Genomic DNA, 14,813 nt, shown 5'->3' with positions numbered 1-14,813 from the left:
AAAACGGCCAGGTAGGTATGTTTTCTACATGTATATACTTACATGTATGATAAGGAGGCGAGCTCGAGCTCGAGCGCACAGAAAAGCCTCTGCATGTTTCTACCTATTTGCGCTATAGTTATCGCGGCCCCGATGTTTTTTTTATGTGTCTTGGTAACCAAAAGGAGTACTATTTCGGCGAAACGACCCTGGCGGGAAGGCATGTAGTGGTGGCATAAGATTAGATTGAACGTCAACGACTGGGATGGCCCATCTAGATTTCATGCGGCTGACTCAAAGCGGCGAGAAAATCCGGTTAGGTTTCCGCACCGCGCAGCCAATGCAATCGGTTCCTGTTAGGGCGACATAGATCCCGGACGTACCTGTCGATCTAGAAAACAACGTTATGGGAATAAGGCGCGAGAGATCCCGTGGTAGAATTCTCAGCGTTTCCCGTCTCTACATGTACATAGTATCCGTTAGTAGTAAGTTGTATAGACGTTATAACGTTTAGTTGCCTGATATGACCGCATTGTAGATATCTCCATTGACTAGTCCGATATCATATCAAGTCTCCTAGCTTAGCAGCCAGCGGTAGCGGAATGTAAGTCTATGCATGTCTACCCCCACTTTTGAAAATAAACCACATTCCATGAAGCCAGTTGCCATTTTGGCGCCCAGAAAATTATAATCTCAAAGCTTGCAGGTTATGCATGTGGACCTGAAAACCGCTTGCATCTGCATGGGATTCTATAGCTACAACTTTTTCCTTTCCTTGCGCCTACATGTCAAGATGTCTTCTTGTTTTTATCTCGGATCATCCCGGATTTGCGACAGGTCGTCAGCGGTAGAATGTAGCATGAATCCACATCTGCCAACAAAGCGCTCGTCTTATCTTTCGCCAGGTCCTCCGAATATTACATAAACCCCACCAACTATAAATCCTCGGACTTACTTTAGGGCTGAAGTTATTATCGGGGGGGGAAAAAAACCCAATAGCTCAGGTCGTGCAAGCGTGGTAAGCTTTGCTTGGTTCAAATGGTTTGTGAGAATTAAACAATCATTGTATGGCCAGATTTGTGTGATCTCAATGACATGATTCCCTCGAGAATCCAGTTGTGGTCTACCAGGTCCAAGTCCGAATTGGTTAAGGTGGTATTGCGTTGCATCTGAAGGCTTCAACTGGCACCTTCGCGGTTCGATAACCAATTGCGATAGTGGCGTTTTTGTCCTTTATCTTCTTGAAATCGATGAAATGTTTACCATCATTTTACGATCATATTGATATCCCGGGCCCGCCTGGTAAAATACCTCATGTTCTGCTTAGGTTAAAATGAGACGACATGGTTTTCTGATCAGTTCAGTGCATGGAGTCCTGCGGCTGAGATTAAAAAACATCAGACAGATATAGACCAGGGGTAGACGTAGAACTTTCGAAAAACCAACTCTGCTGAAACTGAAATCGAGGATTGATTGATTTCAAATTGACTACCGTTCAATAGTGCTTAGGTGTCGAGACCAGACTGGTCCCGAAGCCTTAGAGCTCACGATATTTCGCTTGTGTAGCTCGCCATCGTTTTCGACAAAAAGAATATAACAGATGAATTTCACCCGCTAAAGTCGATATCATGAATCGATATCGCCCTCCACAAGTACGACTAAAACGGGTCTATATGCAGATACGTTTACATTAGACGATATTCGAGATGGCGTTCTAAAAATGGCCATACAATGCTAAGTTCCTGTAATATATTTGAATTCCAGAGTTGACACAGAAATTTAAACTAACTACTTGTGCAATGCAATGTAATTGTGTTCAATTAATCAGAGTTAAGTTCAAACAAAAGCCTGCGCCCGCAGCCTGTGGGACAGCAACATTTGCGATCTTTAGCAAAGGAAAAGTGATAATTAACGAGCGACAGGATTCAGAATCGATCCCAGCGATTCTGTCGAAGCCTTTAGTCCCAATGGACATCAGAAACGCCTGATATGTCAATAATAAGAGGAAGAAATAAAAGAAAATAAGAAGACACTCAAACTCCAAGATTCTATAGACCATGCACGTTCAAACAAAAGAGTGTACAGGTAAAATACCCAATAAAAACATACCACACAAACGCCATATGTAATCTATTAAAGTTCGACCTGACTCAAGGAAAATATTTTATGAGAATGTAGCCCCCATCATTGCATAACTCCATCTCCACTTGCCGCTTCCTCTTCCTAATTTCGAGATCCTAGAGATCCTCGAAAATCTTGAAGATGTTCTGGGCGGTGTTGCTGACCTTTCTTCCTGTTTCTCGTCTTTACTCTTCTCCACTGCCTCTTGTACTCCCTCGACCTTCTTCGCCTTCTTCTTCTTCTCAGCCTTCTTCCCCGACGTAGCTTCACTTTCGTGGACAGCCGATAGAGGGCGTGATTTCACACTCAAGCATCTAGCCAGAAACCTCTTTACTTTCGAGAGTCCACTTTCTACATCTTCTGCGTCATCATAGTCTTCAAAGAACGACCGAGAGTTTTGATACTCCGGTGCAGCGGGGGCAGTGCTCGGTCGTTGCTGGTGAGGTTCTTCTTCGATAACACGGAGTTTGCTATTACTTCCTTCATCACCGTTTCTAAACATCGATGGAATTGGGATGATGCTTCGGTGGCCTAACAGTTTATGGCCAGGTGAATGAAGGCTTTGGGCTCCTGGGCCCTCGCCACTATTATGAAAAGTAGTTCCCTCTGAGCTTACTGCACGATTAATTTCTACAGAGGGGACTGGCGGTACTGGCGGCACGCTTTGGTCTAAAACGGCCTTGAGATTGCTGCACGAGTGGGAACTTAATCGAGGCGCAGAATTGAGTGATTGGGTAGATTCCGATCTACCAGAGGCAGGAAGATGAGACGCACTAGCGCTCTTCCTAGGATTCTTGTGTTCAGTGGGAGTAGGAGGAAGACCAAAGCTAACATGAGGTGTAGCTGCTGAGGTGATGATATCGTACGACGACTTTGGTGTTACGGACTGGAAAACTGGGACAGAAGAGTCGAGTCCTACTGGTGTAGGTATGGGTAGGGGAAGAACCTGTGTGGCCTCCGTCTCAATCGTAGTTGCTCTAAATGAGCACTTCTCACTCTTGTTTGCTCTCCTTGACGCAGCTGAAAGCCTCTGTGGGACTGGAGTGAAGCAACCCTCTTCGCCAGCGGATAACTCAGAATCCGGATATGAACTGGCGCTCACAAATGATGAAGCACAGGTATAGTTTCCATTAACGTCTTCATCTTCGTCGGCTTCATAGTCCTCACAGTCAGTCGCCTGGCTCTCCTGATCATACTTAGTGTTGTGGCCGCCACCTAAGGTTGAGAAAGTCATCTGCGACCTCGACGAAGAGATTGACGATTTCTTTTGATGTTCGCGAGTATTTTTTTCGGGATGTGGTGGTGGGAAGTTGGTATAATAGGGAGGCTGTCGATTCACAGAGGCCCTCTTTTGCTGGATAATAGACGACGACCGTTGAAGGTCCATCGATAGTTGGGTTGGATAGTAGACGTACCGTCGTTCTTCGACGCCATCTTCATTGTAAACAGTTTCCTCTCGACCAATGCATCTTGAACCGGCTTGCTCTCTCATTTTATCCATCTCGGCAGCCTCATCGTCCTGGAGGCATGATACAGTCGGAGACGTCCCAGAGTTTGTACTTTCAGGGATCTCAAGTCGTAGTTTCATTGGCAGGCAACCAAACCTCTTCGCTTTGATGGGAAGATCCGAATCGAGGCTTTCATCGATTGTTCCTTTCAAGTCGAAGGGTGAAATAGGTTCCTCAGCTGCACCTAGCACTTGTTCAACACTGGCAATTGGAACAAAACTAAAGTCAAATAATGATAACTCATCATCCTGGTTATCCTCAAAGGTACGTATACTTTGATTGGAAAATTGATGCTGAGGAACCGCAGGGACTGGAGGTGCATAGCCTTCAAAGCCAATCGTGACAACTTCTGCATCCCCCATTCCCAGTGTTATAGCCTCGGTCTTCGGTGATCCCTCTTCGGTATATTTTAGCGGTAACTTGATAGGAGCAGGCCTAATATTTGTTTGAATACTTGCAAGTTCCATTTGCTGCTGCAACTGTCGACGCTTCATATTCTCTCTTTTCCTCCTGAAGCTGAGACTGGGTTTCAATCCTTCCCCTTCGCTCTTCTTAATTATCAAGGGTAAAGGTGGAAGAGGCCGATTCTTATCGTAATTCAACGGTTGTGTAGCTGAACGTTTCCTCTGCCACAGACCCGGAGACAAGACAATAGAACCACGAGCCTTTGAATCCGACATGGCACGTGCACAGGAATACGATTGCACTGCACTACTTTTCCTCGAACCAAGTTCCCGATGAGAAGCCCTCATCGACAGCGACAGGCTCTTCCCATGTGGAGGAATTTCAATTGTAGGGCGAGGACGACCATTACGTGTGAACGCCACGGACGGATGAACCGAATGTCCCTGTTGTAACGGACAGAACTCCCATTCCTGAACGGGGTGTTTATAACCTTTAGACCATGTTGTGGATACTTTTGGTTGAAGGTCGAATTTGTAAAAGTTCTCGCATAGTGAGGTGTCTCTGGCCGAGCTTGAAGAGGCCCGGGTTGGTGTTGATTTGATAGTGGCAGCGGTCATATCGGTAGCTCGTAAAGTCTTCTCTGGACTATCCACTGGAATGAAGGTTAACTGAATGCCAAATGCTTCGCTCATGGCGGAAGGATTCTGTTGTATATATTATACCTGATAATCGATAACCGTGCAAGGCAAGGTCTTGACAGAGATATAGAAATGAACAAAGAGGCGTAGACAATAATGCACGTAATAGATCCGAATGGTATCTTCACCGTTGTACAAATAAGTGTAAGAAACTAGAAATCCGCGAGTTTCAGAAATAAAGGTCCACAGCCCCATGCAAAACAGTTAATACAAAGAAAATAAAAAAGTGTCAACATACCCTCGCCGCTCGGTCCCATTCTTCCATCCATATATATATACCACACACGCCCTCATAACCCATCTAAATCACCCACAATTCACCAGGCCGCAGGAGCTCACAATTATAGCAAAACGTACAACAAAAACATCTAAATCGAAATAGCTGTCGCCACAAACTTTCAGTCCCACAATTCGCTACACCCCACCCAGCCTTGTTTTGGAAACAGCTAAATAGACCCTGTAGATCTAAACAGTTAAGTATCAAGGATATTTCCACTTGCCGCGGTCCAACAACCCGTTACTAAGTTGGATTATTTCACGTACATCTCGTCGATAACAGCTTTGTGCGCAGCGAAGATGTTTGCTAGCTAGCACATCATGCGTATTCGCAAAATCAAAAGTCAGACATGTGGGGGAGAATGAATAGATACAATGGCCGGAGGAACGCCTTTACGCCACTTTGGTACCATGGTACCAATGGCGCTAGCAAGGTATGTTACTAGTGTAAATGTTACTCGTTACTCCCTGATGCTTGTCTATACATTATCAAATTACCTCGACAAACCAATCTCTTGCTAGTCTCCTAAAAAAAAAAAGAAAATACCTGCCAACAGTAATTGTTTCTCTAGCCAGCTTCTAGAAATACTTTTCTTGTAAGTCCTTTTAGAATTATGCAAAGGCATATGCAAGTTATATCGTTCGAAGTTTGAAACTATGCCCGAGGCTAGAATCTTTATTTACGTACAAGATGCTAATAGAACCCGCGCCCGCGTCGGAGAAAAAAGGATACCGTGAGTCAGGAAGAAAAAATCAAGTTTGATTCCTATGCGATCCAGAAGCATGAGATTCTTCGAAACCCTAGCCCAGTTAAAGAGTTGTCTGTCATGTTGGAATACCTCGTCCCCTGCACCCACGTGCCCTATTCACGATCGAAGTTAATAAAACAGCTTGTAGGGCTTCTTGCGAGAGTGCGTTCTGGCCAGGGTAGGGTACCGTAACACCTTACTCGAACATAATTTAATGGCATAGGCGGCAGGGCCTGGTCTGGATAGCAACTGCTGCGTAGGTGGACAGAACTATACCATCCAGGCCTGTCTAAACCTCGGGATTGTGTTTCCCTAGGCATGCAGTTTAGATATAGGCATCCAAATACAGATAGTCAATGTCCTTGCCTAGCTGGGTATGGAACGGTCGAACGGTGGCAATGCTATATGGCACCTCACGTGAAGACTGATAGGCACTCCGTTCTAGCATATGATAAATGATATTATTGTAGCTTGATCCAAAGTATTGGGACTGAATAGGAGTTGCGTGATTGCATATAAATTCGTCTTGGGGCATGGTTACGCAAAAAAGATTTGTGGCTGCCTTCAGAAACATACTGGATGACCATTTTCCTGTGGGGGCTTGTGATGTCGGCGAAGATAGATAATGGGGATGGATGTGCAATTACCGAGCATCGGGGATTGTGAAGTAGATTCGCCCTATCGCAGGAACAAGAGTTAGGCCACATACTTCCGTTACAAGCGGTGTATCCATTGATATTCTCGCTCATAAAAAGGAAAGGCAAACAGTAAATATTAACATCTACCATCCCGTAACGACAACGTTGTATATAATCCGATATTGTCGTTCTATTTCTGAAAAATAACCCAATCTTGTTTGAGAATTCAAAGTATGAAACCAATCTGTGGCAGCACAGCAAAGTGGTTTAGATGGCACAAACAAAAAAACCAGATTGGAGTTGTTCTCATGCCTCCTCCCTCTCAAAATAGAGGGGAGTCCTTAGGATATATTTCGATCGTTATGGTGGTGGGCTTGGGAGTTATATTGGCTTGTTGGATCTCGGCCCAAGTGCCCGGAAACAACCACACAGAATATCTTATGTTCTATGCAAGGACCCTAAACTAATGGCAAGGTGTTGGGTAGCAATCAGACCAATGCGATATCGGCGTGCATCATTATCATCCGTAACCAGTTTCTATCGATCGCAAGTAATGTGGTTGCGAGTTCGGTTTCAACGTTTGGGAGTGGCATAAGGTAAAATGTAGATTTGTGCGAGCGAGTCTTCGGGATGTATCTATGTCCAGAATTCGAGAGTTCGAATCTCATAAGGCAAAATGAGGGTAGCTGGTAAAGGTTGTCACGGGCAGACCTTCGACATCCTCATGCGCCATCATAAAAGACGCCTTTCTTCAGAAAACAGACCAAAAAGCTATAAAGTTGTATAGAAGTTTACTTGTTACGAACGAAAGCCCTCTAACAAGCAAAAACCACCAGATCATAACTAAAGAATGGCTGTGCCGCAAAAGCTCTCGATCCTTTGGGGAAGCTAAGCATCCTTCCTTAACAAAGCAACATTTAAGAAACAGCCTTCTTCTTCCCAGTGACACCAGCATTTGGCGCAGCTCCGTTCTTCTGCAAAGCAGCAGTGTAGAGAATAAATCCAATCGCAATAACGGACAGAACAAATATGTTTACTAGAAAAATATTCACAGCTCATCATTAGCCTTTGTTTTTTTGCGCGAAGTTAAATGACGTCGATGAGGCTGTTTTTGTATACTCACACAACAGGAAGTTCAAGAGACTCTTGGCTAGGTCAAATACACTGACAACAGCGGTCTGGAAGAGCGCAAGGATCGACGTGAAGACGGCAAATATTGAGTCGATGACGTTGCGGAAAATGCCAAAGATGGCAGAGATGAAGTTTTCGACGGAGAATGTGACAGAAATCATTGTGACGATATCGACTTCTTAGTCTTTTACGCCTTTTGTTTCGTTCTTTTGTAGTCTTTTCAGTTATTTGGGAAGTATAGTATCGATATCGATGTTTGGTTGAGTGTCTTGAGATCTAGATTCGCGAATCGTAGACGATGTTTCTTTTAGAAAGGCTAGCGATGAGCGATGAAGCTAAGCAATTTATGTTCTTGACAACAGTGGCTATAGATTGAATCAAATCCGAGTCGAATAAAGTGCGCTGTATTTATATTTTCGCTTTTTAAAGTGCGACTTGTTTTTTGAGCGGTGGTGCACCAATGACGTCACAATTCGATATATAATAAGGTCCCACGAGACTACTGAAATAGGTAAGAAGAAATCATCGTTTCATGAAGTGATTATCTGGCGAAGATGAGAGGAATAATAAAGAAGAAATGATACTAGTACAGCAACATCAATATCAATATCCACCGAGCATACAGGATAAATCAAATTGAATAATACAAGCTCCCAAACAGAATATAATAATATCCAACAGTCAAGTGCAAAAGCTCATACAATCCGCGATTATTCCCAGCCCCCATCCTGCCTTGATATAAAATCAGTATACACTATATATGCTTTTTGAGCCCGAATAATTTTGTTTTGTTTTTTTTCTTCCAAAGCAAATCCCAAAGATACAGTTGAAAAAAGGAATAAAGATGTCAAAAAAATAATAAGGATATCAAGAACATATAAATGGAAAGAGCAAAGAAAAGAGGAAACGAAGAAAGAAGAAAGGACTCAAGGGATACTGGTACATCACCGATCTTTCCTGGCTTCTTCTCCTACCCCGTCGAGTTCCATATCAACGTCCCAGCCAACTTTGCCATAGTCCCCTTCCTCTGGCCTCTTCCTTCCCAGCCTTTCACACCATTCTTCTGCTCTTTCCAGTGTCAATTGTACAATTGCCGAAACTTGGTGCAGCATTTCAAGTCCTTCCCTTGCCAGAACAAGCACTCTCTTCCCTGCTTCTTCCCTTCTAACCACCACCGCCATATTGTTCCCAGAAGCATTCGCGCCAGCATTGTCGTCTTTCGCAGCTAGCGCCCATCTCCTGGGTAAATTCGTGATGCATGCCTTGACCACTACCCTTGCATTCTCAGGTAGTGCTCCACCAGCATAAGTGCTAACGACATCCACCACCCTCTTCAAAGTTCCGATAACATCTTTTCTCAACGTTTCAATTTTATTTTGTAACTGTGCACTTCTCTCGTCGTCTCCTTCGTCGGTGCCTCCATCTTTCCCGCTCGTGCCGTTGGCGCGGGATTTATCCGAATCGTACTCCCTTATTACCCCGCGAAGGGCCATGATGACTTTATCAAGATGATCGTTGGCCCAGCGAAGCCATGCGAGGCAGTACTTTAGACTCTTAAGCGATTCTTCGCTAAGTGCGACACCCACTCCGGCAGTTGAAAGCATTAACCTCCTCTGCCAGTTCAACGATACAACATCGGTGGCAGGTTTATGCGTCAACTCATTATCTCTACCATCTCTTTCCCCCGTGGAAGAACTAGTAGAATCGACTTCCATTGCTCCACCACTACCGTTATGTCCTTCTTCGAATGCTGTTTTCCGACGCTTTGTGACGTGTGAGCCCGTCAGTGATGATGGTTGTGAGTGTGAAGGGGATGACTGTGAGGATGTGCCTGAGGACGATAGACGACGGGCTTCGAGGTTGCGACGGAGGACAGATTCGACCCCGGTTGTTCGGGCGGCATAAGAGACGACCGAGGTCATCGGTGCAGCGGCGCGCTCAACCTTTCAATCACATGTGTTAGCGGATGTAATTTTATTGGGGGGTTATGCATGAAATAATATATTGGCGAGGAATGGAAGGAATGTGATTGATTATATAAAACAGGAAGGGAGGACATACTATTTCGGCACCATACTTGAACCGCGGACTATATCGTTTCCCACCTTTATAAACACTTCTCCCCGCCCTAACCGCTGTTCCCAAAAATGTATTTTGTCCTTGAATCATCTCCATCATAGATTCCTTTCTTTCCTCCCTCTTCTCGTTCTTTTGCGGTGGGCTATTCGGTACGCTTTTGGGACTTGACACAAAATCTGCACGTAAATCACCAAGCGCCTCTGCGGCCATACGAACATCTGGATCGTCGATATCTACACTGAGATCTCCATCAACCGAAGCCGAGTCCTCGGTGTTGCGCGTGGTGGTATGCGAAATTATAGACGAGGCATCGTCGTCGGTTATAGTTGCTGAGGAATTTGTAGAAACGAGAGATTGGATGGACATGCTGCGGGCGGTTGATATAGGAATTCCAGAGTTATTAGATATGGCGGAATGGTGAGAATAGTAGTCGACAACGGCGGGAGGAGGAACGGAGGAATACGTCGGAGCAGCGGATGCGGCAACGGGTGAGGCGTGCGAGGGGTCTTGTGCTTGTATCTGTTGTGTCTGTGCTTGTGCGACATCTGGAGATGGCTCGTGAGGAAGGATGGCGGGTAAAGGGCCGCGCACTGCTGTGGGGGCAGAGGCGAGCATGGTGGTGTTGAAAACCACCGTAGATGAAGCCAAAGACGATGAATTCGAAGTCTGCGGAGATGTTGTCGAGGAAAGTGGAGAGGCCTTGTCAGGGGAGGGGGGTTTGGGGGTGGTGGATTGTGAACGAAGGCGTGTCGCCATTACTCAAACAGACGACATGTAGTGACAAGGCGTCGAAATTAAAAACGGTTCTTAAAACTCCTGAAATAAATTTAAATTGGTAGATCTAGTTAAAAGTTAGAGAGTCAAGACGAGCCGAGTTGTATAGTATTAGTCGAATCGAATAAAAAGGAACGAGCAGTAGAGTAGTAAAGGGACTAGAGACTCGAGCAGCAGCACAGATAAGTGCGGTGGGACGGTTGTGATCAGGCGAATTGGATTAGCTTGTGACAAACGAGGTTCCCGAATCACAAGATTCAATAACAACTCAGATATGGTTATAAGATACAAAGCGGACAAGGGCAAGCGAAAGAGTATAAATAAATTCGTTGGGAACGGAGAAAAACTATATAAAAAGAGGAAGCTGCTTCTTGGAGTTCGACCAAGGGCTGATAAAGTTCGGAATTCTAGCTCGGAAACCCCGCTACCGACCGAACAGATACTCTGATTTGGATCTATGTACAGAGTACGAGTTAAAGGAATGTGAATGCCGATGTCATCTCCCTGCGATCGAAAAAACAATGGGGTGTGAGAAGTACGAAGTGGAAACGCCGTGCATGCGCTCGTAATGTCGTTCATCTGGGGAAAGCCCGTGCGAGAAGGAATCCTTTCAGATTGACTTGACATCCCCGTCCGATTATTCCCCACCAATATAGCTCATATCCAACCTTTCTCCGCACGAAGTTTTTATTATTAAATTAAAATTTTTGCGGTTTACAAAAAAAATAAAATATATAGTTATCTACCACGGGCTAGGACACATACTATGAAACGTCTCAACATTTATCAACCGTCTACGAAAGAACACCAAATCTTTTTACTCATCCATGGAACTCGGTTTCTCCGCTCATCCACAGCTTCCCCATTCAAACATGCCACCGACATGTGCATACATTACACAGGTCTCTATTATCATGCTATAATACCACTACCAGACTAAGCCTGCTAGGGTATCGTTCGCTACGGCGCTCTCACAGGAAAGACAAGGCATGGGGGGAAAAAATTTGACTTTGGCATGTGATCCCTCCACGTTGACAGGCTTGTGATTGAAGAAGTGTAATGCCAAGATGGAAGGTTTTCCCGGCAACACAAAAATTGAGCGTGGTATTTTGGAGATGGACGAAAGCGGCAATTTAACCTGATTGTGTTAAGTCGACCGACGCTGCTTGGCTTCCCGACTTTGTAGCAGCCCCTTTAGTATGGTACCCGCGGTTTCAGCGCCAGAACTGGTAACGATATCTGTAAATTGGCCAGACTGGTTCCTGTTTTTAAAAAAACGTTCGTCAAATTTAGGCACTTTCTCCAGTCATTGCCTAAATACACCAACAATATCGAGGTCATGTATATGCGCTGACATGACAATCTTAAGACAACTATAGACCTCTTCACAGGATATATTATAAGACTTGGAGCACGTCCATACATTCTACCACCCAAATAAGCCTAATATAAACCTCGAATTCAATATTGTCACGTGCACGCCCCGCATATACTTTCCCTTTGTCTATATCCTTGTCACCCATGACGCCGGTTCTGCCGTCTTCTAGTCCATGGAAAAGGTTCCCCCCTAGCCGCCAGCACAGTCCATCTTCCAGCCGTAGTCCCAATGCGACCTATAAACGTCGATCGGTGCATATGGCGGCATGTTGCTAACTAGCCTTCCAGATTTTCTATCAGAAGCTTAAGCTCTCAGGCTAGATCGAATGTTCTCGATCGAGATTAAAGTATGGCGTATTTCCTAAATTTACCTATTTGTCGATTTAATTGATTATGAACTGTTCCTTACCTTAGAGGATATACTCCGGCCGCAGAATTATCGTGATATCACGAACTTCGATTGTTAATTGAGGATAGCGCAGAGACCAGCTGCCATTGCATGGCTGTTCTAATGATGCAAGACACCTGGTAAGATTTGGTAGAGTCATATCATATGAATCGACTGCGATAACACCTCACTCTCCAGATATTTATTCCTGCTGGCCTAATGGATGGTAACATTCTTGCCTACTTGAGCCAATTCAAAGTGATAGCTACCCTTCACAAGTTGAAGAGTGAAGGTGCATTCTCTAGAAATTAAAAGCGATAAACCCGTCATTCCATCAAAACAATTACTAGAACCCATATATTCCGCCATGTTTACCACGAGATATCCTGTCAACAGCCACAAAAACCAACCAATCTTCCAAAAAGAGGGGTTGTCAGGCCGGTTGAGCCCGGGATATACGTGGACCCCTGGTATCGCCGAAGTCACATGCAAGATATCCGATCACCCTATGCGCGATAGCCACTTCACAAGACCCAATTGACAAATCATGCAGCCTGCTTATCATTCTCTTCGATTAGATACTTTACCACGGCCATGGTAGTTGACCTCGCTAACTTGACCCGCCAGCCCGCAATTGATTGTTTCACTAGCTACACCTTGTCTTAGACCTCACTTTTAACTACACAGTACGGCTTAAACTCGAATAAAATGAAGCATTAGTACCTAGGTTAAGTGATGGATTTCAGCCGTTCCGCATTAAACGTTAGATTACATAAACAAGTATTGCGAATTAGGTACAAAGTGCCTTTCCCAATTATAACCAACTAGATAATTACCAGATACAAATATTTTAAGCTCTAAAAATCAATTAATAACCATATGGCCTCAACTTATGCCCAGCCCGTGCCAATCCATCCTCGACTTCGTGAGCCTGATAAGCGCCAATCCCGTTAGTAAAGGACCCACAATATCAACCCAAATACTCTATTAAAAACTCACCTGGCTATTGATATCCATAATCAGCCTATTCTGTTCATCAACCTTCTGATGAATATCCCCAGCAATACCCCTCAACCTCTTCGATGCGTCAGACAACAAGTCCAAATTAGTATCAATATCCCTTTCTAACTGCTCATCTTCCTCATCCGCCTCGAATTGATACATCGATCGCTGTCTCTCTCTTGCAGCTTTCTCTTCTAGTGGCATGGGCTTCGGAGCCCCCACCGGTGCCAAACCCATCTTCCTCATTTTCTCCTCATGCGTAAGCTTCGCGCCAGAACTCCTATCAGCACGTTGCCTCCTCTGTCTTTCAAGCTCAACCTGTTCGTTAATAACTTTCTCCTGACCTGATGAAAACGGGTTTTTAACGTGTGGCATAAACAACGGTCTATTCGCCACTTTCAAGTCCTTCGCCTGATGTGCCGCGATATCACCGTGGGTCTTTGCGATCTTAAGGTTTAATTGGGTATTATACAGTGATTCACCCTGTTGTTCCAGATTCAGGAGGGTAGATTGTCCGGCTTGTTCGGCGCGGGCGGCGGCGTGTAGGGCGTTTACGGTTGATGCGTGGGATGCGTATTTTGTGTATTTGATCTCTTGTTTGATGAGTTCGGGATCTTGTTCGTCATCCGCGAGAGCGGTGGTTTGGTAGGAGGAGGAGTAGGAGTCTTGGTAACTATTACCACCGTAGTGGTAGCCTCCTCGACCTGATGTGTAGGTGTCTTCCGGATCAGGGTCGTTATCAGGTTGGTGTTTTGGACGACCATATGAGTTTGCAGGCGCACTAGGTGCCGCAGCCCCGTATGGGTTACCAGGAGGTACATTACTCTGGCGGTTGTTATTGCTGTAAACGGAAGCACCGTACGGGTTACTAGAATTTAAATTACTCGGGCGGCTGTTATTGCTATAGACAGTGGCACCGTACGAGGGTGGCTCTGGCTCTGGTGTCGTACTACCATAAGATGAACGGGGTCCGCCGTATGTAGTCAGCTCTGTAGGTTTTTGGTTATAGACAGATCCACCGTAGGTTGTAGGTTCGTTATTCCGACGACCGTATGAAGTCGGTTCGGTATATGCTGGTTGAGATACGTAACTCGTAGGGGGAGGGGAGTACGCGGATAGATTCTTTGCGGGCTGGGTATGAGCGACGGTTGTATCTGGTACTCCCGGTGCCGGGTTGGTACGGACTGTCTTGTCTTTCTTCTTGAATAAGCCCATCGTGAATGAATCGAATTAGTTAAAATACGATATAGTAAAAGTGGGAAATGTGATCTTTTTCTAGAAGTCTTGAACTAAGCTACGAAGGAAGGAATAGTAAGTATCTGTAACTGAGTAATTCATAAATATATAAACAAACAAAAAGGTCATATTATATACGGCTGATGAATCCAACAATAATCCCGTAATACCATACCATTAGAATGTCAAATCAACGTTACGGCGACCCATGGGCAGTGCCCAGCCTGAGGATCCAGGATTTTGTTACCAAAAATGGCAGCCGAAACTCTTATTTTCTGCACCCGCGCCACCATATCTAGCCTACCGCTGCCTTGCAAGTTGCAACATAACATACACTTTTTACAGAGTAATATGCCATGAAACAAAGAGACTAGAAATTAGGCTTTTAGTATCCAACATGTCGATTTTAAGTTGGTCGGTCAATCAAGGCTGGATCAATAGCAGTGACTCTG

The 14,813-nt window shown here is 44.9% G+C and overlaps 4 protein-coding genes across 4 annotated transcripts; all 4 read right to left on the bottom strand.

Annotated features, from left to right (window-relative positions):
• Positions 1–2,143: 2,143 nt before the first annotated feature.
• On the bottom strand, positions 2,144–4,705 carry DFL_008393 (uncharacterized protein; the record flags this gene model as incomplete). Its single annotated transcript, XM_067638118.1, has 1 exon — positions 2,144–4,705. One exon carries the CDS (start codon positions 4,703–4,705, stop codon positions 2,144–2,146), a length of 2,562 nt encoding a protein of 853 aa, XP_067486040.1.
• A 2,586-nt stretch (positions 4,706–7,291) lies between these two features.
• DFL_008392 (uncharacterized protein) lies at positions 7,292–7,666 on the bottom strand (the record flags this gene model as incomplete). The annotated part of the gene is made up of 2 exons (XM_067638117.1): positions 7,292–7,410; positions 7,498–7,666. The coding sequence occupies 2 exons, from the start codon at positions 7,664–7,666 to the stop codon at positions 7,292–7,294; spliced, it is 288 nt and encodes a 95-aa protein (XP_067486039.1).
• A 783-nt stretch (positions 7,667–8,449) lies between these two features.
• On the bottom strand, positions 8,450–10,340 carry DFL_008391 (uncharacterized protein; the record flags this gene model as incomplete). Its single annotated transcript, XM_067638116.1, has 2 exons — positions 8,450–9,448; positions 9,567–10,340. The coding sequence occupies 2 exons, from the start codon at positions 10,338–10,340 to the stop codon at positions 8,450–8,452; spliced, it is 1,773 nt and encodes a 590-aa protein (XP_067486038.1).
• A 2,651-nt stretch (positions 10,341–12,991) lies between these two features.
• Positions 12,992–14,340, bottom strand: DFL_008390 (uncharacterized protein; the record flags this gene model as incomplete). The annotated part of the gene is made up of 2 exons (XM_067638115.1): positions 12,992–13,054; positions 13,123–14,340. 2 exons carry the CDS (start codon positions 14,338–14,340, stop codon positions 12,992–12,994), a joined length of 1,281 nt encoding a protein of 426 aa, XP_067486037.1.
• Positions 14,341–14,813: the final 473 nt, after the last annotated feature.

This window comes from Arthrobotrys flagrans, assembly GCF_004000055.1.
Source record: "Arthrobotrys flagrans strain CBS H-5679 chromosome Unknown unitig_1, whole genome shotgun sequence".
NCBI lineage: Eukaryota > Fungi > Ascomycota > Orbiliomycetes > Orbiliales > Orbiliaceae > Arthrobotrys > Arthrobotrys flagrans.
Note: the sequence above shows the minus strand (reverse complement) of the source record. Positions and strands in the feature narration are given on the sequence as shown.